The 23,549-nt window shown below is 51.6% G+C and overlaps 12 protein-coding genes across 12 annotated transcripts; 6 read left to right on the forward strand and 6 right to left on the reverse strand.

The window, feature by feature from the left end:
* Positions 1 to 518: 518 nt before the first annotated feature.
* On the forward strand, positions 519 to 2,077 carry N7443_002140 (pex2/pex10/pex12 family protein; the record flags this gene model as incomplete). The annotated part of the gene is made up of 3 exons (XM_056882196.1): positions 519 to 827; positions 884 to 1,147; positions 1,199 to 2,077. The coding sequence occupies 3 exons, from the start codon at positions 519 to 521 to the stop codon at positions 2,075 to 2,077; spliced, it is 1,452 nt and encodes a 483-aa protein (XP_056744037.1).
* A 184-nt stretch (positions 2,078 to 2,261) lies between these two features.
* Positions 2,262 to 2,914, reverse strand: N7443_002141 (anthrone oxygenase family protein; the record flags this gene model as incomplete). Its single annotated transcript, XM_056882197.1, has 2 exons — positions 2,262 to 2,803; positions 2,857 to 2,914. The coding sequence occupies 2 exons, from the start codon at positions 2,912 to 2,914 to the stop codon at positions 2,262 to 2,264; spliced, it is 600 nt and encodes a 199-aa protein (XP_056744038.1).
* A 505-nt stretch (positions 2,915 to 3,419) lies between these two features.
* Positions 3,420 to 5,293, forward strand: ilv3B (putative mitochondrial dihydroxy acid dehydratase; the record flags this gene model as incomplete). The annotated part of the gene is made up of 2 exons (XM_056882198.1): positions 3,420 to 3,572; positions 3,626 to 5,293. The coding sequence occupies 2 exons, from the start codon at positions 3,420 to 3,422 to the stop codon at positions 5,291 to 5,293; spliced, it is 1,821 nt and encodes a 606-aa protein (XP_056744039.1).
* A 429-nt stretch (positions 5,294 to 5,722) lies between these two features.
* N7443_002143 (uncharacterized protein) lies at positions 5,723 to 8,016 on the forward strand (the record flags this gene model as incomplete). The annotated part of the gene is made up of 2 exons (XM_056882199.1): positions 5,723 to 6,191; positions 6,245 to 8,016. 2 exons carry the CDS (start codon positions 5,723 to 5,725, stop codon positions 8,014 to 8,016), a joined length of 2,241 nt encoding a protein of 746 aa, XP_056744040.1.
* A 591-nt stretch (positions 8,017 to 8,607) lies between these two features.
* On the reverse strand, positions 8,608 to 9,618 carry N7443_002144 (S-adenosyl-L-methionine-dependent methyltransferase; the record flags this gene model as incomplete). The annotated part of the gene is made up of 5 exons (XM_056882200.1): positions 8,608 to 8,916; positions 8,962 to 9,043; positions 9,101 to 9,297; positions 9,368 to 9,410; positions 9,503 to 9,618. 5 exons carry the CDS (start codon positions 9,616 to 9,618, stop codon positions 8,608 to 8,610), a joined length of 747 nt encoding a protein of 248 aa, XP_056744041.1.
* A 1,780-nt stretch (positions 9,619 to 11,398) lies between these two features.
* On the forward strand, positions 11,399 to 12,333 carry N7443_002145 (40S ribosomal protein eS19; the record flags this gene model as incomplete). The annotated part of the gene is made up of 3 exons (XM_056882201.1): positions 11,399 to 11,428; positions 11,857 to 11,981; positions 12,039 to 12,333. The coding sequence occupies 3 exons, from the start codon at positions 11,399 to 11,401 to the stop codon at positions 12,331 to 12,333; spliced, it is 450 nt and encodes a 149-aa protein (XP_056744042.1).
* A 640-nt stretch (positions 12,334 to 12,973) lies between these two features.
* N7443_002146 (class I SAM-dependent methyltransferase) lies at positions 12,974 to 14,057 on the reverse strand (the record flags this gene model as incomplete). The annotated part of the gene is made up of 2 exons (XM_056882202.1): positions 12,974 to 13,459; positions 13,665 to 14,057. 2 exons carry the CDS (start codon positions 14,055 to 14,057, stop codon positions 12,974 to 12,976), a joined length of 879 nt encoding a protein of 292 aa, XP_056744043.1.
* A 248-nt stretch (positions 14,058 to 14,305) lies between these two features.
* N7443_002147 (uncharacterized protein) lies at positions 14,306 to 14,847 on the reverse strand (the record flags this gene model as incomplete). Its single annotated transcript, XM_056882203.1, has 3 exons — positions 14,306 to 14,335; positions 14,407 to 14,636; positions 14,733 to 14,847. 3 exons carry the CDS (start codon positions 14,845 to 14,847, stop codon positions 14,306 to 14,308), a joined length of 375 nt encoding a protein of 124 aa, XP_056744044.1.
* A 605-nt stretch (positions 14,848 to 15,452) lies between these two features.
* On the reverse strand, positions 15,453 to 17,372 carry N7443_002148 (CAIB/BAIF family enzyme; the record flags this gene model as incomplete). The annotated part of the gene is made up of 4 exons (XM_056882204.1): positions 15,453 to 16,013; positions 16,075 to 16,575; positions 16,638 to 16,936; positions 16,988 to 17,372. 4 exons carry the CDS (start codon positions 17,370 to 17,372, stop codon positions 15,453 to 15,455), a joined length of 1,746 nt encoding a protein of 581 aa, XP_056744045.1.
* Positions 17,373 to 18,000: 628 nt separating this feature from the next.
* On the reverse strand, positions 18,001 to 20,157 carry N7443_002149 (putative carboxylesterase; the record flags this gene model as incomplete). The annotated part of the gene is made up of 3 exons (XM_056882205.1): positions 18,001 to 19,567; positions 19,616 to 19,985; positions 20,043 to 20,157. 3 exons carry the CDS (start codon positions 20,155 to 20,157, stop codon positions 18,001 to 18,003), a joined length of 2,052 nt encoding a protein of 683 aa, XP_056744046.1.
* A 796-nt stretch (positions 20,158 to 20,953) lies between these two features.
* On the forward strand, positions 20,954 to 21,349 carry N7443_002150 (gamma-glutamylcyclotransferase family protein; the record flags this gene model as incomplete). The annotated part of the gene is made up of 2 exons (XM_056882206.1): positions 20,954 to 21,204; positions 21,253 to 21,349. 2 exons carry the CDS (start codon positions 20,954 to 20,956, stop codon positions 21,347 to 21,349), a joined length of 348 nt encoding a protein of 115 aa, XP_056744047.1.
* Positions 21,350 to 23,188: 1,839 nt separating this feature from the next.
* On the forward strand, positions 23,189 to 23,527 carry N7443_002151 (uncharacterized protein; the record flags this gene model as incomplete). The annotated part of the gene is made up of 1 exon (XM_056882207.1): positions 23,189 to 23,527. One exon carries the CDS (start codon positions 23,189 to 23,191, stop codon positions 23,525 to 23,527), a length of 339 nt encoding a protein of 112 aa, XP_056744048.1.
* Positions 23,528 to 23,549: the final 22 nt, after the last annotated feature.

The following is a 23,549-nucleotide window of genomic DNA, read 5'->3' on the forward strand; positions in this document are numbered from 1 at the left end:
TTGACCCTCCTGCCATTGGACCATCACCACTATAAGTTGTAGTCCACGGAGGTTGCTTGTCCTCCGACCCGTACATCTAGCGTGATGCCATACCACATCGAGGTGTTCTAGTCCATATCGTGCGACGTCTGATGACACAGCATAGAATGTGTGTCAAATGAAGCGCTGCCCACTGAAAGAGATCCATAGATCTGTGAGAACCTTGGAAGCGTGCTCCGTCGGACTTGATTCTTTCGTATATTCTCCCGCGGCATCGGTGCATCTAGTCTCTTTCTTTTTCTTTTTTCTTTTTTCATTCTTGGACAAGAGCTTTTCCCTGGGAATACTCAAGCATGAAAGTTCACGAACCCTGCTACACTTCATCGACTCCGTCGATTCTTCCGGATGAGGCAGTCACGTGAGACTAACCTCGGCTCCGCGTCTGGGGAACCGACGCCCTGACCGTTTCCCGACGCCCACCTCCGCATTGCTTCATCCTCTCTTTTCTCCTTTCCCGGTCACCGCAAGATGATCATACGATGAGCTCGACAAACTTCGCCGCCGCACAAGAGCGGGTTCTCGAGCGCCGCCGTCTTCGTCAGGCGGAAGCGCGTGCCCGACTGGCCGAACAACGGCGGACATCGCCGATCAACTCTGCCACCGTCGAACGCCTTCCCTATCCGTTAAATCGTCTACCAGGCGCGGGTTGGATGACATGGAATTCTATCAAGGGTCGAGATGGTACGCGCCCGGCATTTCGGGTTGGTCAGGTGGACGCCGAGCTGCTGGATGAGGAGCTGCTGGGCCTGATGAAGGGTCAGGTTGGGGATGCTCTCAAATACTTTGGAGTAAGCACTGGCCGGAATGCTCGATTGGTCGTTTTCATGTGCTAATAGATTGATAGCCTCAAATGAGGGAAGACTGGTCACATGAGATTTTATTCGCGCTGCGGGCCATCCTTTTCAAACTCTCAATATGGGATCACAATGCGTCATATGGAGCGGCACTGCAGGGCCTTCGATATACCGATAGCCGCAGCAAGGGACCCGTGCATTCGGCCCCAACGAAATGGCAAAAGACCGTGTATGGCCTGCTGACGGTGGGTGGTCGATATGCCTGGGATAAATGGGAGAGTTGGTTGGTTGGGCAGGAAGGTGGCTACGAAGAGGTTGGTGATTTTCTACTTTACAATTGATTCAATTCTAATATCTGTCCCAAGCCGTCACAGGATATCCGCATGCTGTCCCGCTTGACGGACTTTATTTCTACGTCGCACTCAATCGCGGCCTTCGTCTCATTCCTCGTGTTCCTGGTCAACGGTCGCTATAGAACGTTAGTCGATCGACTTCTCCGTATTCGCCTCACACCACCCTCTGCCCAGGCCAGTCGGGAGGTCTCTTTTGAGTACCTGAATCGACAACTGGTCTGGCATGCCTTTACTGAATTCCTCCTGTTCCTACTTCCCCTCGTTGGAATCGGTCGCTGGAAACGCTGGATATCCCGCGCCTGGCGGAAGACCGTCAATGCCCTTAAGTCTAGTGGAGACGAAGAAGAGGCTGCCGAGAAGCAAGGAGAGCTCGCCTTCCTCCCGGAACGGACTTGCGCCATCTGCTACCGCGATCAGAACCCGGCAGCAGCGACAGAAAGCGATGTCATCGCGGCTTCGGCGTCGGGTGGTATTTTGGGATCGGCACAAACAGATGTCACGAATCCCTATGAGGCCATTTCCTGCGGGTGTATCTATTGCTTTGTCTGCATTGTGCAGAAAGTAGAGGCGGAAGAAGGCCAGGGCTGGATCTGTCTCCGTTGTGGTGAGATTGTCAAGAAATGCCAACCCTGGAATGGCGATGTGCTGGAAGAAACTCGGTCACTGCCCGGCACCGGCAAGATTGTCGGGTTTGCCATGGACGAAGAAGAGGACGAGCCCAACCAGACAGACGGAGCCAAAGAAAAATCGAGCCCTTTGGAGGAAATTTCCGCCGATGAAGCCTTACAGCATTCGAACCAATGGTCCAGCGAGGAGAAACAATCTTCAGATGAAGCTCCGACAGAAGAGGATTCCGGCTACCACTCCGAGAAGCAGTCCGAGCATACTTGAACACACCCTGCTCTAGGGAGATTTTGCTTTTTCATTCCATGTAAATACGCCTTCATTGCCGGTACCACCGCAGCCATCCAATCTGGACATTCAATTAAACTATCACGATACCCACTCAATTTAGAGTTATCTTGTACATAGCGGCATATAAATCATTCCAAGTTGAACCCACCCAGACATGTCCTTATTTCATCCAAACAACCCCAAAAAATCCAATCACCGCCCCAGCAACAGAAAACAGGGACCGATAAAAGTTCAACTCTCCCCATTTCTGTACCAAAGCAGGAACCTCCTCATCCTCCCTCGCCCTCTTCGCCTTCTCCTGCTCACTAACCACCATGCCCTTCGTCCCCTCCGCCACCGCCGCATCATCCCGCGCAGCATGTGCCTTCAGCTTCTGATTGGTAGGCCACATTACAAGTAGAGTCCAAGGAACAAGTCCCGCCGTGGTGAGCGCAGCCGTGATATAGATGCTGCTCCAACTACAATTGACGGCAGTCGGGCCGGGAGCATCACGCAGAGCCCATGCCAGATAGCAACTCGCCAATGAGGAGGCAATTGCAGTCGTGGGGTAAATGTATAGTCCGCGGTCGTAGGTTTCTTCCCACTGGTGAGAGAGGTGTGCGATCGGGGTCCCTGGGGTCTGGCGCGTGCCTGTTGCCGATGGATGCCGTGCTGCTATTCCGAGGATTGGGATCGTCACCAGAGAGTGACCCATCATTCCTCCTGTTGCTTGATTAGCTCTTGATACTGGAGTTATGCAGGTGAGCTGTGCATACCAGCTACGTAGCCGCAGCCGAGTGTTCCGATCATCTGCGCCACCACTATGTCCGTCATGGTGTTATATGATATTAGATGATGATATAGGTTGGGGTATAAATGTCAAGTTGAATTACTGTGGTAGGAATGAGAATTCTTCCGATAAGCTCAGAGTCTGGGAGGGGGAAAAATAAGTGAAAGGGTACAAGGATAGATCAAAGAAGGAGGGGTAGAGGCAACGTTGAGAAGCCGGCGACTTATCGATGACGCTCCGTCCCAATGAATGCGACACGATACGCTCGGGCTTCTCTTCGGTGAGTTTATTTGATCTTGATTCTGATTCTTGTAAATTGTCATTCAGATACTTGACAGTTATGTGCATGTAGTTGAAACGAACCTAGCTACACCAGGCTATATACTAAACACCCCACAAAATTGGGTCTGAGCAATGCGCGAGTCTTGACTGGTTCCCGATGTTACCGACGCGGGGCCCACTATCGGTGATAACTGCGAGCTCGGTTTCCCCGCGATTTTAATCTGCGGTTGTTTTTTGTCCCTCCCAAATATCCAATTCAACTCTATCATGGACCCTAACCAGACGTCCAGTACTCCTGGGGAAGCGAAGTATATTAACTTCCCTTGTCTGCCTGCCGATGCCAGACATGCCGATGGATCGCTCGCGCTCAATCGCTATTCTTCAACCATCACCCGAGGCCATGACTTCCCCGGTGCTCGAGTATGTGGACAATTAAACAACCATTGATCGAACCGTCGCTGATGATTCTACAGGCCATGCTATTCGCCGCTGGCGTCCCGGACAAGGAAGCGATGGCCAAAAGCCCTCATGTCGGTATTGCATCCGTCTGGTGGGAGGGCAACCCGTGCAACATGCATCTGATGGACCTAGCCAAGACGGCCAAGAAGGGTGTTTCTGATCTGGGCATGATCGGGTGGCAATACAATACCATTGGTGTTTCAGATGCCATCACAATGGGAAGCGATGGTATGCGATTCTCGCTCCAAACCCGTGAGATCATCGCCGACAGTGTTGAAACTGTGACCTGTGCCCAGTACCACGATGCCTGTATTGCCATTCCCGGATGTGACAAAAATATGCCCGGTGTCGTGATGGGCATGGCCCGGCATAACCGCCCGTCTATTATGATCTATGGCGGTACCATTGGCATTGGGTATTCGGAGCAACTCCGGAAACCTGTCAATATCTCGACCTGTTTCGAGGCTGCTGGTGCTTACGCGTATGGTACGCTGCGCCAGCCGGATGATGGCGGTGATACTAGTAAGACTCAGGATGAAATTATGGATGATCTCGAGAAGCACGCCTGTCCTGGGGCGGGTGCCTGTGGTGGTATGTTCACTGCAAATACAATGGCCACGGCCATTGAGTCGATGGGCCTGTCTCTACCTGGGTCCTCGTCAACCCCCGCTGCTTCGCCTTCCAAGATGCGAGAGTGCGTGCGTGCTGCGGAGGCCATTAAGATTTGCATGGAAAAGAATATCCGGCCACGGGATCTGCTCACCAAGCGCTCATTTGAGAATGCGCTGGTGATGACCATGGCTCTAGGTGGTAGCACCAACGGTGTTCTGCACTTCTTGGCCATGGCGCGGACCGCGGAAGTGGAGTTGACGCTCGATGACTTCCAGCGGGTCAGCAACAAGATCCCCTTCATTGCCAACCTCTCCCCTAGTGGCAAGTACTATATGGCCGATCTTTACGAAATCGGAGGTATTCCATCCGTCCAGAAGCTCCTGATTGCCGCCGGTCTCCTCGACGGTGACATCCCTACCGTGACGGGTAAGACACTGGCCGAGAATGTCGCGTCTCACCCTTCCTTGCCACAGGACCAGGATCTCATTCGCACGCTAGACAATCCTATCAAGTCGACCGGTCACATCCAAATCCTGCGCGGAAATCTCGCCCCTGGCGGTGCTGTTGCCAAGATCACAGGCAAGGAAGGACTCCGATTCACCGGCAAGGCCCGGTGTTTCGAGAAGGAGGCCCAGCTCAACGACGCCCTTAGCGAGGGACGGATCCCACGTGGGGAGAATCTGGTGCTGATTGTCCGCTACGAAGGACCCAAGGGTGGGCCCGGAATGCCGGAACAGCTCAAGGCGAGTGCGGCACTAATGGGAGCCAAGTTGAACAACATCGCCCTGATTACGGATGGGCGGTACTCGGGAGCCAGTCATGGGTTCATTGTGGGCCACATCACCCCTGAGGCGGCCGTTGGTGGACCCATCGGCCTGGTTCGCGATGGAGACATGATCACCATCAGCGCAGAAACCAACGAACTGTCGATGGATGTATCGGACGAAGAGCTAGAGGAGCGACGACGCCAATGGACGCCACCGACGCCGCAGATCACTAGAGGCGTGTTGGCTAAGTACGCGCGGCTTGTGGGTGATGCGTCTCATGGAGCCATGACGGATCTGTTTTAAATGTATAGTTCATGGTTTGATAGTTTCGGTATAAAAATAGGCACTTGATAGAAGCAAAGAAGGGGGCTATAGAACAAAGCAAACAACGGTAGAAGGATAAGAAGTGCGTCATGTGCAATCTAAGTGGAACCCGTGAGTCACGTTGTTTCCCCCACGCTGAGCCTCCCGACATTCTCACTGGCCGAGTCTATTGCTTTTTTTCCAGTTTCCTTTTTTTCTTCACATCTTACCCAACATCTCTTGCCCCGTTGTCGATCTCCAACCTCTAATTGGCGTCTCGCCCCGTGTACGGTCTACCATCGTCCAAAGAGAGTCCGTCGCGCCATAGCGTGTTCTTTGACGGGATCCCTGACGGAAGTCTAGATCCCCAAGGGGATCGGAGAGGGACCTTGAGCGAGGCTCAAGGTACTTAAACAGCCACCTTCAACCATGGGGAATGATGGCGCTTCAACTTCATTTTCAACCCTTTACGGCGCCCTGTCCTCCCAATCGTTTGATCGCTCGGGCCTCACGGCTGTCTGGCACTTCTGCAACGAGGCGCGTTTGGCGGCCCAACGGTCGACTTTGAGTGACGTCGCAACCTACCTACGCTCCCTTTATTACAATGATTCTGTGAATCGCGGCCAGGTTGTGTTTTTGACAACTCTTGTGGTAGCAATGGCTGGCTGTGGACTTCTCTCTCGCCTCGTGAGGCGCAGGCGATCCGACAAGACTCGGTCGTCGCGCTTCTTGATTCGCAAGATCACTTCCAAGTCTTCCACCAAGACTCTCACTTCCTCGTCGGATGATGACTACGAGGACGATGAGTATGATAGCAACGGCTCTCTGCGGCATGTCACCAATCCTGAGCAGAAAGCTCCGGAGTGGTCGGTGCAGTCGCAGCAGCAAAGTTCCGATGGTAGGATCCTTGCGCTTCCTAACCTGGTAACCAAAACACTAACCGGCTCTCAGCCTTCAAATCGGACCCTGGTCTGCTGAAGAAATTCACCACCTACAACTCCTACACCACCTCCGTGGCGACCTACCCGGCTATTCGAACTTTCTTCTGCCCACACCCAAACCAGAGCCGCCTTCCGACCAAGCCAACCCCTCTTCCTTTGCTAGTCGTCGTGCACGGCTTGGGAGGGTCACTTGCACAGTTCCATCACTTGCTCAAGAGTCTGTCCAATGTTGGATCGTGCTTCGGTATCGATCTACCGGGCTGTGGCTTGTCCAAATTTGCGCCGACCGAGTGGGACGCATACAAAGTCGAGGCGTTGGCTGAACTTTTGGCTGTTGCCATCGAGCGACACCGCGATCAAGAGAATGGTCAAGAAGTGATCTTGGTTGGTCACAGTTTGGGTTGTTCTCTGTCGGCTCTGCTTGCCTCCTCGACTTCATCGATCGGCAAGAGCCTGAAACCACACATTCGCGGGCTGATCGCGATCTGCCCGCGAGCTGATCCGCCGTCTGCACATGAGGTCACAACCTTCCGCAGACTGCTCCACATTCCTGGTCCAATCTTTGACCTGTGGCGTTTGTGGGACCGACGTGGCGGAATCGAGAGCGCAAGCGTGATGAGAATGGTTGGCAACAATGCCGATGCCGAGACTCGAGACCTTCAGGTTCGGTTCAATAAACAGAGTCAGACTCCGGTTTGGCGTCGCATGGCCTGGGGCACTCTTCCGACCTACAATGGAAATGAGCCCGTTGGCGGCATGCCTGGTGAGAAAGTCTGGGCTGGTATCAACATGCCGATCTTGATGGTAGCAGGTGAGGCCGACGCAGTCACGAAGCCGGCAGAAATCCAAAAACTGCTCAAATTCTTTGGTGACTCTTCGGTCCCTACCACCATCGACACCGACGGGAGCAGCGTTATCCCTGATGCCTCGCGAGTTTGTGATCAGATGTCAACATCCTCCAATCTGCTGGCTCACGATGAGAAATATGGCATCAAACCTACGAATGAAGAGAAGCAGATCAACGAAGTCAATCTTTCTAGCACTGGGCGGAGGCGGCTGGTCAAGTCGGCCATCCTGCCCGCACCTGCGTCCCACGCTCTCCTCTACGACCGTGCGACGTACCGTACCCTCGCCGGGATCATCCAAGATTTCCTCTTGCATCACATCGACAAACGTTTGGCCCTAGGCTGGCAACTGCAATACATGAACACTTCGGGTAAATGGGACGTGAAGAATCTCGCCAAGTGGCAAAAGGTCGCCCCGGTCTCCGAGCCAATCGCCAACACCTTCGCCGCGCTCAAGATGCTCCGCGAAGTAGACGAGCAGCACAACCCAGTCCTCTTCTCCCAGAAGTACCGCGACCGCATCTACGCAGTCATTGATATCAGCCACGAAAGCCCAGTCTACAACCCAGCCATAATGGAAGCAGGCGGCATTCACTACTGCAAACACCCAACGGTATCCAAGATTCCGCCAACCCCCGACGAGACCCGCGACTTCATCGACCTAGTCGACCGTCTCCAAGGCGAAATCGACGTCAAGATGGAGAAACGCGAGGACCACTCGCAGCCGCGTCCGCTGGTCGGCGTCCACTGCCACTACGGCTACAATCGCACCGGGTTCCTAATCGTCTGCTACCTCATCGAGCGACGGGGCTTCGGCGTTCAAGACGCCATTGACGAGTTCAATCAGCGCCGAGCGCCTGGTATTCGTCATGAACATTTCATCGATACTCTCTTTGTACGCTATTGCGTAGGCTTGAAGAGGGCACCTACTCTGTAATTTGGGCTTTCTGGCGTTTCTGGGTAGAAAGGGGTTTCTTCAGGCATTGGTCTTTTTTTATTTTTTCCCGGTCATGAGATACGAATACTTTAATTTGCTTCAGCGATAGACATGTGTTAATAGGATTATGAATTATTACGAATGGTACCAACATGGAGAGCTGTTCATCTCGCATCAAAGCTTCTTTGCAGTGGGACTTTTCTGTTAATACTTTGTTGTTCTCCAATTGTAGGGTCTAATACCTACACGATCAATGTCGTGCGATTGTTGTTGACTCTTACCTCTGCTACGTATCCAGTGTCTGTCTAGACTGTAGTTGACATGGCTTCACCCGCGCCCAGTTAGGCTCATCCTCATTAACATCATAAATCGAATCTTCAAACATATCCCTTGTTCGTGATGTCCTTGCCTTTAATGTTCTTTGTTAGACCCTTTTTTTTGTCCTCGTGATCTCTCGGAGCTGATCTGATTTCAGTTTTGAAACGCAATCAAGTACATTGTCTTCGGCCTTGACCAAGTTTCGATGCTGATGAGACAATCCCTTATTTGCCCCTGTGCGCTCACCAACCTTGCCTTGTCTTTAGAGTCTACCTAATGCGTTCTACTCACAACGAAATCGATGACCGTGTCTCCCGGCTCCAACCATGCCTGATCCGCAGGATCCCATCCCATGTCGTCCCAGCTACGTAGCCAGGCCTGTGCCTCCCACTTTGAGTCCGTCCCGGCACCGACCTGGTCCCACATCTTCGCGAAGGATACCGGATCATGGCGCCACTGACAAACCTGCAATGTTGAATTGACGACTTCCTTTGCCTCGACATTGCCAATCTGGTAGCCCATCACCAGAGCGCCTGGTTTCGCGAACGCCACCAACTTCTTCGCAGCTTCAAGCTGGTCCTTCTAGTCCCACTGGTGCATCACGGCTGAGATAGAAATGATATCGACACTGCCCTTCAGCGCCTGCAGTTCCGGGTTTTCCTCTGGGGACATAATATCGGCCAGAATAAAGTGAGCGTCGAAACGATCCCTATCACGATACAGTGCGTAGTCCACATCTCAGTGGCTAACAATGTCGACGCCGTACAGGTTCGCCGACGGTGCACCATCAAACACGAGGCGACGCATGTCGCCACCAAGAAAGCAGCCGATGTCCATAAACGTGGCGCCGGAGCGCAACCGTTGTAGAATAATGGGATAGGCCGGGGAGCGGGAGATAAAAGGGACTAGCCAGACGCCCAAGCCGGTGCAGGGGTAAGAGCGAATGGCCCATGCTTGATCGCGCTACAGATGCGTCAGAAGTCTTCCTTTTTCGCTTTTTTGCATGAGAGGTCAAAAAGGAGGGGGCACGTACGATTTTGTGCACATGTTGCGATTGCTGATCCCGAGGCACATTGCTATAGGTCTCAAGTAACTGCTGCGTCTAACCAGGCAGGTTGACTCTCGGCATTCTCCTTGCAAGGAAAGGTGGAAATAACATGGGGCTTACCTCCGGAAGTAGATGCTTTTCAATACTCTGAAGATACCACGGGTATTCCACTTTATTCCGGTCAGATTTCGCATATTCAGGCTCCGAGTACGCTGGGGTTGCTGGGGAGATGACATTTCTGGTGATTCTTCCAGCTGCAAATATATCTTGAAAATAAGAGGAGTCCCAATCTGAGGATCTACTGATGACAATTGACTGATAAAAGACCGAATCCATGGTGGCAGTGGGGGCGTCAGCCCCGCTGAGACCTCGTGGATGACGATCCATTCAGTGTAACGTAACTCGGATATTCAGTTATTCCTCGCTTACATCCTATTCTTGAGACGCTTGCTTGGGTCCATTGCTACTTAGGCCACCCGTAGGATGCTAAAGCTCGACAGCGTCAGCTATATTTGCCGAGCAGACCCAGTAGGTGAAGGATCCGAGATTTTGGCTTTGTTTCAGCTTTCCCGTGAAGCTTACCAGTATTGTTGCCTTTGAATATGATATTAGGACATTGAATGGAAACCTGAATGTCTTCGCTTCAACTTTCTTTGTCCGAGTACCTCTCCTTTGTTAAGTTGAGCTCAAGTTAAGTTAGCCTCCAGATTCCAAGGCAGAAAAAGCACATTGCATTGTTGTCCTCTCTTCAAGGTTAAATTCAATTAGTTTTTGTAAGTTCAAGTTAATATCAAAAACAATTCTCTGGTCGTTCACTATCTCGAGAAAGTTATAAGTCTCCAAAACTAGATATCTCAATTTTGCATTGCATCTCAGCAACACCATTATTATCTGCTTCAAGCAAACCAATAGTATCTCAAGCCTCTTTCCTATTCGGCTTATTCTGCCCATGTCACTATCTTTTATTGCAAATCGACGTGGATACCATCCAAAGACAGCGAAGGCAAGTTCCAAGGTCAATGATGCTGCAAGAAGCGCTGCTTCATGCGACTCACCGTGATCCTGCAATGTAGCCAATGAATCTTCATCAGCTTTTCCTGTCGGCACTGGCGTTGTGAGAAGTTTGTCCGTCACGGCTCATCTCTAACGTCACCTACCCGACATGCCGCCAAGCAGTCTCCAATGCCACTTGAGCTCTGTTCAGTCTTACGTGAGAAGAAGTCCGAGAAATTATTTCTTTTTCTAGCTCTAACATTGTTTACACCTGGATTGTCATCTACGGTGGGAGCTGTCGTCATTAAGACGACAAATGAATTCATATCCCGTTGTTTTGCCGTTGTTTTGATTTACGTATGTCTAGCCTTGCTTTTTATACCTACATTCAAAGTCGCACTATAGTAAAATGCATCGATCTCTTCTGATTATACTTTGAAGCTGCCGTATTTACTTTTCCCCCGAGATAAGGCCGCGATTCGAGGGCCTGGGTATCGGAATCAACAATGAGGATTCTGCTTCTATTCTGGATCTATAGATGGTTATTGAATTTTAACCTACTGGTATACAAGATTTGCTCCTCACGATGTTTTGTTATAGTTGTATGTATCCAGGGTAAAAGCATGGCCAACCCGTATAGACGTAATTGATTTCCGGATGAATTCAGGAATCCATATAATTAAAACCTTACAGAGGACCCTCGAAAATACTCAGGCGAAAAGGTCGAAGGTGCGGCATATAGAGTTCGGGCCGAAATAGTGATTAGTAATATGCTGCCTTCGTGCCTTAAATTGTGGATGTCCTCTAAGGGCCCCCGTCCACCCGTGCGTTCACGTGATCGTGCCTCAGGCATCCTTAGGGTACGGCTAACCTGAACAGGCTAAGCGAACCACACACAGGCCCAACGCAACCAAACGGGGCGAGTTTGTGTGTCTCGAAATTTTGGACTTCGACTTCGACCCTCCACTCCGACTTCCGACCTCTCTCATCCCCCTACGCCCTTTCGAGCCCTCAGTCGCCAATATGGGTGGTGTTACCGTTCGCGATGTGGACGTAAGTGTCCTTCGATTCTCGCCGGCTGAGCCAGGTTGCCTGGTCGCGGTGTGTGGTCTTTGTGGATATCGTGAAGGGATTCGTTTCTGGGGCTTTGCATCGGCAGGCACACTTCTGCAGTGCTTTTGACAGTGAGAGCAGTGACACGCTCGGGAAATTCGGCCTTCAACAGTGATATTGGTCTCGTCTGGGAGGATTGACGGTGGCATGTGTGATCTGCTCGGTTCGGATTTGATAGAGTTCTCTGTCATTCCGGAGCCTGTGGTGAAGCATTGAATGCAAGGGCCATATCACGAGAAGAATCTGCTCTGCGACGAAAAACTGCCTCAGAAACGAACCTGACACGATCTGCAAATTTGCGCACTCTAACCTGGCCATGCAATTTCTTCTCGGTCAACAACGCTAACGATTTTTCTTCTCACCTACAGGCGCAGAAGTTCATTGCTGCCTACTCTGCTTTCCTGAAGCGTCAGGGTAAGCTCCCCATCCCCGGCTGGGTCGACACTGTCAAGACCTCCGCCTCCAACGAGCTCCCTCCCCAGGACCAGGACTGGTAAGAACACCTCCGGAAAGCAACCCCGAATTTCCAGCAAGCCTAACATCCTCCAAGGTTCTACGTCCGCGCTGCCGCCGTTGCCCGCCACGTCTACATGCGCAAGACCGTCGGTGTTGGCCGCCTCCGCAAGGTTCACGGTTCCACCAAGAACCGTGGTGCCCGCCCCGCCCACCACGTTGACGCCTCCGGCTCCGTTGACCGCAAGGCCATGCAGGCTCTTGAGAAGATCGGTGTCCTCGAGACCGATGAGGACAAGGGTGGCCGCCGCATCACCCAGAGCGGCCAGCGTGATTTGGACCGTATCGCCAAGACCACCGTCGACGAGGAGGAGGAGTCTGATGATGAGTAAACGTGTCGCCTAGGGCAGAATTCGAAGGTCGTTTTGGTTTGCTCGGTTTCGTTGAGAGACTAGCAGGTGGAATGATTGATACCTAAAAAAAAAATCGGAGCTCGGTCCCGGCGATTTTTTACGTTTGTTCATCTTATTATTTTTCCCTTTATCCTGACGACCAGACGGGGCTAGCGGAGAGACGCGGAAGTGTGCATGAGGAGGCATTCCCGAGAGCGAGAGCGAGAGAAAGAGGACGAGACAGGCATCCCGGCTTTCCCTTGTTCTGAGCTGGGTTTTGCCATCCGGGGGATGTTTCTTATTTCCTTCACATTTTGATCACCTCCTCTTTGACCCGACCCACCCCACGGCGTCTTCGTTCCTGTTTTCTCTCGCGGTCTCCTGGAAATAAAGAGCATGTCTGACTAAACACGTTAAAACTGTTCATCTGTGTGTAGTTTCAGCTGAGCGATAGCGAAGCACGTAGGCGGGAGTAAGCCGTGTAGACCAGCTCTGTGTTTCCATGAAACTTGGAAAGGTCGACCTCTGATGCTAAGTATACGGCCCTAGGATGTCTACGCCTGGATGTCTACGTTTTTAGGTCTGTATCCCGAACCCCTTTACTTCATATATTCCTATCCAAGTTTTTCAAAGCCATGCACTACACGCATTTTCGTTTGAAGAGCAAGATCACCGTTCCATTTCCAACTGTTATAGTCGGATTCTCCGTACCTCCCACCCCTAATGCCAAACGCAGCTTTGCCATAGTCTGCTTGACACAGTCGTTTTCTGTATTCGCCAGTTCCGGGTGGGCCTCCCTCCATCTTGTAACCATGCTCGCTGTTCCTAGATCAGTCTCTAGTCCTTCTAACGTCGTCTCGTCAGAGAAGTTGAAGAACTGATCGCCATCCGTGAGAATGCCATCGCGATCCCACTCCAGGCGCTGGAATTGCGAGGCCGGAAACTCGGACGCCAAACTTTCGTCGTCCAAGTCCCATGGAAGAATCAGGTTTTCATATAGGTCTCGCGACAGTCGATTCGAGGGTAGTTCGTATGGTGAGAGGATCTCGCGCTCTAGTTCGAAAAGGACCTTCTGGACCGCATCTGCATTGGCGGTCGACGGATCTGGGGTTGCCGAATTAATTGGCTTTTGATTGCCTTGACCAAGAAGATATTAGGGTAGACTGACGACAGTATAATGACGAGCAAGTCCACAAGGCCACGGTTCCTCCAGGCCTCACTGTCCGAGATGCTTCCCTCCAGAATTTAGGCATATCGAACCAATGGGCCTTTAGATCTCGTCAACGGAACTCGTTGAAGCACGATATATTCAATCAAGGTTTAATACTCACTGCCATCGCCGCCGCCAACAAGTCCACACCTCCCAACTCCTTGACAATCGGCAATACTTCCTGGACACCATGTGACAGTTGATCAGCAGTATAAACCGCATATCTTAACTCCTGTCCACTCTTCGTGTAGCTACCATATTTCATAGCTGTGTTGATCATTTCCACGCTCGGGTCTAGACCTACCGCATGATCGAACCACGTAGCCATATCGCGCGTAGCATTTCCAGGCCCACAACCAACATCTACTAGAATATTGCTTTGGCCTCGGGACTTGATATGATAGTCAATGATAGTGTTGTATAATCGTTCCGGGTAGGATAGACGAGACTCGGCATATTGCTGGGCTTGCTGTTGATCGTAATTGGAAAAGGTCGGATCAGATAGTGGTGACATGATGGCTTTCCATATTCAAAGTTGAGGGTGTTTCCAAGGTTTCCAGGCGAGCAGGATTCCCTCTACTAATATATTTACGGATGTCATTTTGCAATGTGACCGATTCTGAAAATGACTTGATTGTCATCGTGACTCATTTCAATTGAGCGAATCGGCGTGTTAAGTCGCGGGATGAAACTTCCGCGACAAGTTTTATGCATTCAAACTTATGTACATCCCACCCCATTTACCTCATCACATCTTCACCTCTATTTCTTACCCGACTGCGCCGAGGGATCCTACATCACGTTAGCTCAGTCCGTCACACAAGACCCAAATAAATCAACAGGAATTTCGAAGGGATACTAACCAGATAGACCTGATAAAACTGCATCTTCACAGCCTCTCCCTCCTTTGCTGGTTCAAACACCACCCTCCCAGCCCAAGGCACGTAAACATCGTTCTCTGGGTTCGCCTTGAGCTTATAGCTAACTCCACCGTAAAGCATGATCTCATTCTCGCCGCTGAAAAAGATGCGCTGTGGGGTATGCTTCCGCGATGCAACGTGTGCCCAGAGGCCGTGGCGGAGAGGCAGGATCTCTGCAGAATGTCATCAATATCATGGCTTCGGAGCTCGAGCGCAGTGAATATAGCTGATGTACGGCTATGCCCACTGGTGCGAAAAGCAGAACATACCACTGGCGCCCTTGGCTTCCTTCGGTCCCATAATTAGTGTCGCATCTTCGGTGAAGCTCTGGACGTATTTCTCGTGCAGGGACTCGGTGTCGCTGGTGCGGTAAAAGTCCTCCATGAACGCGACGATGGCGGCGCCGCGGGGGTGGCGCGCGAGCTGTGTCGTAAGCAATCTGGTAGGACATTGTTTTCTGGTGGAATCTCTAAAATGGTGATTGAGGGAAAAATGGTATGTAAGTCAAGATATGGAGGTATGTGTTGATCTGTAATCAACATCTATTTCATCATGGAGGGGAACCCGTCGGACCGATGATTCTGGCCCGCATCCGATCTTATCAACCCGGATTTTGAGGACTTCTAATGGACGGGCTGTGTTTCTTGATTTCGACGGGTCTTTTCGTTTCTATCCTATTTCCTCCACCTAGCCTTTTCGTCGTTATGAAGATGTTGAAGCGTTGCATCCGATCTCACTCCAGATCGGAGATCGATGTCCTCCGCGGCTTCCGACGGTTGCAGATCCCGACGTTCAATGTCCACAGACGACCTCGAAATCATGAGATCATGGAGCTTACCAAGTGAACTTCGGCTACATGGTTCTCAATGGCGTATTCCAAGGTTCTTGCCAAGCTTAATTGCTTTGTATTTCATGAACTCGTTTGGGGCTTCCGAAATCCACGGAAGATGCTATCTATGTACAATGCAAAGGTTCCGAACTGAAAACAATCAGCACTTCTTCACATCACCCTCACCCTCTCCATTAACCTTGAAATCTTCCCATGAAGCTGAGTCGACTCCATTAGGCCGGCTAGCCCTGACAAACTGGTTATCGACACCTTCAATCGTAGCAACCGGTTTTACAACCTCAATATCCGCGTTGTAAGCACGCGAGAACCACTTCTCTACCAACGGTTGGCGGCCCTCGTACTCCTCGCCAGCGGCCGCATACAGATGTGGGAACCGCTGGTGCATGCCGTTGAGCACCGTCGATGAGATACGATCGACACTGTCGCAGTGACGCAGCTTGAAGAACTCGGGCGGCTGCGAAGCGCGCATTTCTTCCTGTACATCGGCGGAGTACTGGCCCATTGCAAACAGCAAGAGATCGTAGTGCATCAAGGAGGCTTTGCCGTGGTACGAGCCGCCAGTCTTTGCTCGGTGGTATAGACCAGACAGGGCGGCGATGGCGCCCATGCAGCCTGTACCATAGTCGGAGATTGGGAATGGGGGAACGACCGGTGTAGAAAGACCCATAAATTGGCCTTGGGCCCAAGCAATACCAGTGACCTGTTTTCCTGTTAGCTTTGGAAACGCCTCGGGTCGAGGAGTTAGTTTGGGGGTAACTTACGCAGTCTGCGATCTGTTGCCAGCCAGCACGACCAGCCCATTCGCCCTCATAGCCGAAACAGTTCTCGTTCACGTAGACAATACCTTTTCCGCGCTTCTCGGCCATGGCGGCCATGGCCTGGGGCCCGTATCCGAGCTTCTCCAAGGCACCGGGACGGTACCCGTCCACGATAACATCCACGTCGGCAAGCAGCTTCTCGAACTCGACTTTTCCAGCCTCGGTCTTCAGGTCGAGGTCCGCGGCATGCTTGCCCATATTGCCATCAACCTGGAAGAAAGGCACATCCGACAAGTTCGGGCTGGTGATCTTCAGCACATCGGCACCGTACTCGGCCAGGATGCGGGTGACGGTGGGACCAGCAATTATACGACACATCTCAAGCACTTTGACGCCTTCGAGGATCTTCTTGTTGCCGGTACGGTTGGCTGGGAACGGGGTCGGGGGCAGGTTTCCCTGGAGTTGAGTGAGTTTCCATGCAGGCTCTTGCACGTTGAGTTTGCCCTAGAGTAGATGTGAGTGGTTTTTTTTTTTTTGCCGTCTGCGTGAGGAATACAGAAACATACATGAGGAGTCTTGATGAAGTCTTCGTGCTTCAGCGCCGGGACACCAGCTTGGCGCCTCTCCTTGTTCATAGCCTCAAGCTCGGAAACGGAGTACTTCTGCACCTGGCCCTCGATAACCTTGATGATGTCCTCATAATCCGTCAAATCGGGGCGGTGGCCCTCCAGACCGATCATGTTCAAGGTTGTCGTGGCTTCCAGAGAGCCGTGAATGTGATAGAACTCGCCGGGGTTCTTAGTTTTGTACAAGTTGGCCGACATACGTCGGTAGCCAATTGATTGAGCAGCCAGCAGATCCGTGTCTTTTCAAAACATTAGTATCTCTCGTCAAATCGCGTATAAAATCAACATACCCTTCAGTCTAGACTTCACGTTTGGATCCAGCTTTGACAGTCCATCCAGCTTGGCCATGTAGGCCTGGCATCCAAAGGCCGTGGCACCCTCAAGGCTGACTTGGACACCGCGCGGCTGTGCATTCTGGCCGAAGCGCAGATCCGCAATAGCAGCAGCCACGGAGCCCTCAATACCCTTTAGTGCAGCCAAAGTCTCAGTCTCCTTGAACGGGATCGGGAAGTAGATTTCATTATGGCTGGTGGAAAAGGAGACCCGGTCCTTGTTGGCCAGGACCTGAGATGGCAGGCCAAGGCGTTCTGATTGTTCACACAGATCAGAGAAAATGCGGCTGGTCTCGAGGACGGGTGAGTAGCGCGAACCGCTGACTTCCTCGTTGCTCGCCATTGTTTCTTTTCTTTTCCGTCGTTTCTGTAGTTGAGTGGAAGATAATGTGCAAATACGTGCAGGCGCGGGAAATCACGCGTTTGTGCAGAGAAGAGAAATCGATATTCGTCCGCTCGTTCCGGTGAATTAGCTACCCCTAGGAAGATTTGTTGGCTGACGCTTTTGGTCGGCAGTGGCGAGCAAACACGTAAAGAGCCGAAATGAAAGAAGAACGATTAAATGGATACCGAGAGCCTATATATCACGGCAAAAGCCTCGGGACCAGACCGGACCCTCTCCGTCGGGTGTACAGCCGCACTTCGGGCGTCGGCTCATTAGAACGACGGATATGGGAATTTACTATGATGAAGTGCTAATACCGAACTAAACCCCGCAATACTGATCCGAAATCGAAATTGTCCGGCTCGGGGAAAGGCTTCGGAAGCGATAAGATCGGAAACGGAGGTCACGTGTGTGGAGCTGGATCTGTAGCCACCGTTCTATGTACTATATTTAGAGAGGTTTATTCCTCATGGACTTGGAGGTAGCGGATGCAACGCTAGAATTCAAGGCTAGAAGACCGCTGAAAGTCCAGGTTGCAGTATTAACTTGATCTAACTATAGCAAGTATCTAGTACTTCATTTTATGCTAAGTGACGAGCCTCTGTCCCAGTTGGGTGTCATAGTAGCTAAGGGGCAAGTTCAAAGCACGACACTGTTCTGTCTCATCCAAATCCACCATTGCTGAGGGCCACTGCAATCGTCGGAGTCGGTAGTCACCATGTCTAAATGGCGTCCATGGTCCCGTCGTCTCAACCTGTCTAGTCGTATTCACGTAGCCTCTTGCCTTCAAATATTCCACATCCGGATTTGGATTGGCTGTTCGAGCAAAACTAGCCCAAGAATCAAGCACGTATTGCTCAAACGGCAGGTCATATTCGTCTCGGAATGGAAGACCCTGGCGTAGGACATTCCCGAAGACATAGTATAGCTCTCCGGAATGACATTTGAAGTACTCCTGGCTCGGGTCACCATTCGGAAAGTCGGGTGTTATTGGCGCATTACAGAGCGGGGGATTCGGTGACCAGCCTGGCATCTGATATGTACGGTTGAACTCGTAGAAGAAAATCTCTGGGAAGATCTTGTTGTTGATCCCGGCATATGCAGTTGCCTGGTCAATGCAGCGAAACATGCCATCGGTAGCAACTCGAGCTGTGGTGTTGAACATGTCCAGCGTGTGGTTGGAACCCGACGGTTCTGGGAACAGCTGGCTCGGGGCTATAGACTCTGGAAGACCGGACTCATTCAAGAATGTCTTTATGGTATCGCCCGCTGTGGGATATCCGATCATGGCAGCTCCGTCGTCTCGTGTGGTACCGATCAGAAGAGGAACATTCGCGGTAGATGCTCGGTTGGTCAAATCCAACTCGGAGGATTGTAGATACTCCCCATCCACCACGAGGTAGCGTGCCGTGTCATTTAGACCCGTGATTGTCATCGCAGGAAGATCACGGAGACACTTTATCGGTGAGACTTGCTTTGAACAATTCGCCTCTTTCACAATGGCATTGCCCACGACTTCCATCTCTTGCGAGATGGTGTAGTACTTTGAGTAAGTCGTCCCATAAGCAAGACCTCCTAAATTGCTCTCCATGATCGCTTCAGCGAACATTCCTTGAGCCTTTGGGGATGCAAGCAGTGCTCGCACAGATCCAGCGCCAGCCGATTGCCCAAAGATAGTGATGTGATCAGGGTCTCCTCCAAAGTCCTGTATGTTTCGACGAACCCATTCAAGTGCAGTGATCTGATCTGCTAAACCGTAATTTCCCTTTGTCTCTCCATCATCGAGAGCCAAGAATCCCAATGTCCCCAATCGGTAGTTGATAGCGACGACCACTACATCGCCTCTTGAGGCAAGATTTCCTCCATCAAATGTGGGATCACTGCCCATGCCGCTGGTAAAAGCGCCTCCATGGATCCAAAACATTACCGGCTTTAAATTTTTCTGACTACATTTAGGACCTGGGAGATATGGTGTCCAGACGTTAAGGAAGAAGCAATCTTCTGAGCCAGTTGAGCCCTGGGCGCACGACGATCCATAGTCTAAAGCAGAAACTGTTCTGCCTTTGCCTTCATAGAGTTGAGAATAAGTCCACCTCTTTGCGTATTGAGCATATCGGAGCCCAAGAAATCTAAAGCTGAACCGGTCTCGAAATCTAGTCCTGTCAGTGAAATTCGCGTGCCATCATCCCAGTTTTGCCTACCCGGTGATGTGCTCATTATTTGACTGGATATTGATTTGCCACGTCGAGTTCGTATCTTTGGTATCAGTAGTAGAAAAGGGCGCACTTTGAGTACAGAGAACTGGCAAGCGCTTGCTTGGGGAGGACTCCCTGATCTCTCCATTTGCGTTGATAGTGGACGGAACACCGCGAATGGGGGCAATCCAATACTGCTGACTGCGACTGGATTTGCGCTCGAAGACGAGGTATTCCAAGTCATTTTTAATGGTTGAGAATCTGGAGTGGCTTGCCCATAGGCTCTCGCCGAGACTTTGGCAGGCTTCGGTGGCTTTCAGTAGGGGCATTTCACCCAGAAGTATGACACCTGATTCAGACCAGGGACTCGAGCTTTCTGTGACACTTAACTTGAGTTTCTGCTACTAAAGCCTGAGAGAAGTGTCTTCCTCACCTTGCAAGTCATTGTGGATGAGGATTGAAAGATCGGAGTTCAATGTAGCTGGGCTTGTCACAGCAAAAACGGTAGTTGCTAGACAGACAGCAGCTCCGATGGTCATGGAGAACATTTTGAGAGCCTCCAAGTTACCCCAGGTTTGTGATGTCTGCCATGCTTTTTGTCCCGTTTAAGAGATGCCCTGGCAAAACACGAGTTGAGTATTTAGCCATCTTCTCTAAACCCCGCGCCGGAAAAATAGCGTTCACCAAGGAACAGCCAGCGATTCCTTTCATCCGGTAAGGGAGAATGCAAGGTCTTCAACATTCTTTCACTACTCGTACTCTTCGGTCGAAGGGAGGTTGGCTTTAGGCAGTTTTGCTCAAAAATGAGATGAAGAAAAAGGTTCAAGTCAGGATTGAGGCTCCCCAAAGCCAAGATGCTGAACTTGCCATGGACCTCAAAGGACTATTCTTGTGCAGGGAGAAGGTCCCTTGGGCTGCAAGTACACTTGGTTCTTGCACTGCTAACCTTTGACCACCAGGTGGCATCTTTGAAGTGGTCATTTGACTTGTCTCATTGACCACTCTTGCGAGGCCAGCAGCTGGACTCAGTGCAAGATACCTGGCCGAGGTATTTCCCCGCCATAGCCCAACAGCCTTAATTGAAAGCATTTTACCCAGCAGAAACGCCATTCAAATGTACGCAATTCAAGTTCTATCCATGTCCAAATGCTACCACCGTCGTCTCCCATATCCGATAATAAATCAATAACCATACCACCGCCGCCCCCACATCCGCCGCAATACCCGCGCCCGAAAGTGAAGCTATGAAATAACCCCCTTGCCCAACACTTCCACGCCCAAAAGCCTATAGCCCCAGCGCCAGCGGGATTCTATTTCATCTACGGGTCACTTCTGGACCCCTGCATGCTCGTAGAAATCCTAGGACTGGACACGGAACCGGAACTTCGACCGGCGTACCTAGAGGGGGTTGCATGTAAGCTGTGGGGTCAGTATCCGGCTCTTGTGGAGGAGCCAGACAGCGTGGTGGAAGGAGGCGTGTACGATGTACGAACGGTGGCGGATGCACAGAAATTGGCCGACTATGAAACCCGCAATTACACACCGGTGGTCCGCGATATCCGCTACTCGGATGGACAGTCCCCCGCGCAGCCGGGGTATGTTTTTCTGTTTACTGGGAATCCCATTGATCTGAGTCAAGGCAGGTTTGATTTGAGGATGTGGTTGAGACAAGTGGGAAGGCAGACGGTGTTGGACAAGTTGGATGCTCGAAAATCAGGGAAAGAGGTTATCAGCCACTGACGAGAAATAGGGACTTCATGTGCGTTATTCTATATTTAACTTCCAACTTCCAACTCAGGCCTGCTGTAGATCTATGAGCTGTGGCCCAGTAGTGGAGCCATGAGTGAATTGAGATCGCGAGTCAAAGTACTCAGAAAGATCATCGCACATTCGAGCATCGATGCGATGAAACGCGGTAGCCGATGGAGAAAGGTCCGAAGTAATAATACCTCTTAGTGAAGTTGAACATGGTATTCCGCATTGTGGGTTTTCTACTAGATACTATCAGGGATAACGCCTACGCTAAGACCGGAGACAGTCTAATCTCCCCCACAAAGGTTCGGGGTTATCGCGTCATGTATCCCAAGTTGATATATAGGCCGAGGATGTGTATCATTGCCAGGATGGAGTCGATGGAGGGGTACGCCGCCGGGTACCTCTACCAGAGGTGGCCCAAGCCATGGCTCATCACACGGCATTCCCTCGGAGTCCTCGGTCTACGGGGCAACCAATGAGGGATTAAGTTCTTAGAGAATGCAGCATCGCATTCCACAGAGGTCCATGCAGGAAGAGCACTATTTCCAGGCACCACTGACAGATCGTGGACACGCGTCAAGAGGCCTAGGTGTTTAGTGGTGGGGGGTAATAGCACAGGATTGCCGCAAAGAGAAGTGCCAAGTCTATGTGCTCGGTACACGCAAGTGACGTCAATGCGCTGGCCGAGTCCAGATTCTCGGAGGACCCGCTGGGTTTAGCTGAGGGGCACGGAGAGGGCAGAATATACCTCACGACTGTGCGGAAGTGTCACATCAACGTAAGAGAGTGAAAAGTTAGACTGGAGAGATCATCGGGACAGGGCAACACGTGCCGCGAGGAGTGGCTTATCAGAGAGGAATGTGAAATGTACCGGATACTTGACATAGACTTGGGTGTCCCCATAGGGTTGCGCCCTCTCTGAACGCTTGCAGGGCGAGCACGAGCACCCGCATCCGTTCTAAGTGGCCGATAAGGAGGGGCAGCGATCTCGGACTCAGCACGGGACCCCTGCTTCTGAGGGGAAGTCCAAGTCCTATCGTATACTAAGACTAGTGGAGGAGACCCGGTTCCGGGTTCCCCTGGGGATCACCTCAGGGATTATAGATTCGATATGAAAGGAGAGAGAGTGTGTGTATGAGGAACTTTCATCATTCAAAGAGTAGAAAGATGAATTCATTATGACCATAGATTCTCGAGCAGTAGACCATCGACCATCGGCCATAGACCATCGACCGTAGAAGTAAAGCCTAAGCCGGAAGCACCCGGCGATCCACGAGGCGCCAATCAACCCGCCCACGCGCACCTGCTGCGTTGCGCCTGCGGAGTCCCATACTTTCCCCTTCCAAGGCTGAGTATAGTCCCATCTTATACCCCGTCGCACAATCCCCCTCTTTTTAATGTACTGCCCTTTCACCTACGTCTTCTCTACTTTCAACTACTTTCAACTACTTTCACCTACTTTCATCTACGTCTCGGACTACTCTCCTCTACGCTCGCACCCCCCTAGAAAGACTTATCGCCGATCTGTCTTCTAGTCGCGTTCCCCTTACCGCGTCACAATCTCCAACTATACGTGGACTTCTCTGCGTATCTTCCCTGCTTTCTCCCCAACGCACATCCACATCCACTTTCACATCCTTGGTCTCTTTGTTGCTATAAAGAGGTAAGTCTCACTTTCCTCTGTGATCCCTAAAGAACCCGAGTCGCCACCGATTTCTCGCCCCAATCGCGTGCCGTGGCTGCGCAATGTATGGAACGCAAGTCTGACTCATAATACCCTGGCGCGCACTAGACACTCGTGGGAACTTCTTCAACTCTTCCATCATGGCTTCTCAGACCAAATCCAGCATCGCTATGGCTCTTGCTGGCAAGACCGCTTCTGTCGATATCCCTCAGCCCCGTATAGGCGCCGGAAAGCCCACTGCTCGCGGTCAACCCGCCATGCTTCCCACGCCACCCAACTCCATCTCTCCCACTCTCCCTCCTCAAGCCTTCAAACAACGCCACGTTCTCTCGCCCGGCTCGCCGCTATCCACTGTGCCGCAGCTGGACTCCGACATCGACCTGCAGGACGATGGCGTCAGCCTGAACCAGCAGTCCGCGCACACGCTTCAACTCGACAGCGATAGCGCTGGCGATATCACTCCCCGCCATGCTAGCTAAGCACCACCTGCCCGACATCCTC

This window comes from Penicillium atrosanguineum (genome assembly GCF_028827265.1).
Source record: "Penicillium atrosanguineum strain IBT 20685 chromosome Unknown utg000002l_segment0_segment0, whole genome shotgun sequence".
NCBI lineage: Eukaryota > Fungi > Ascomycota > Eurotiomycetes > Eurotiales > Aspergillaceae > Penicillium > Penicillium atrosanguineum.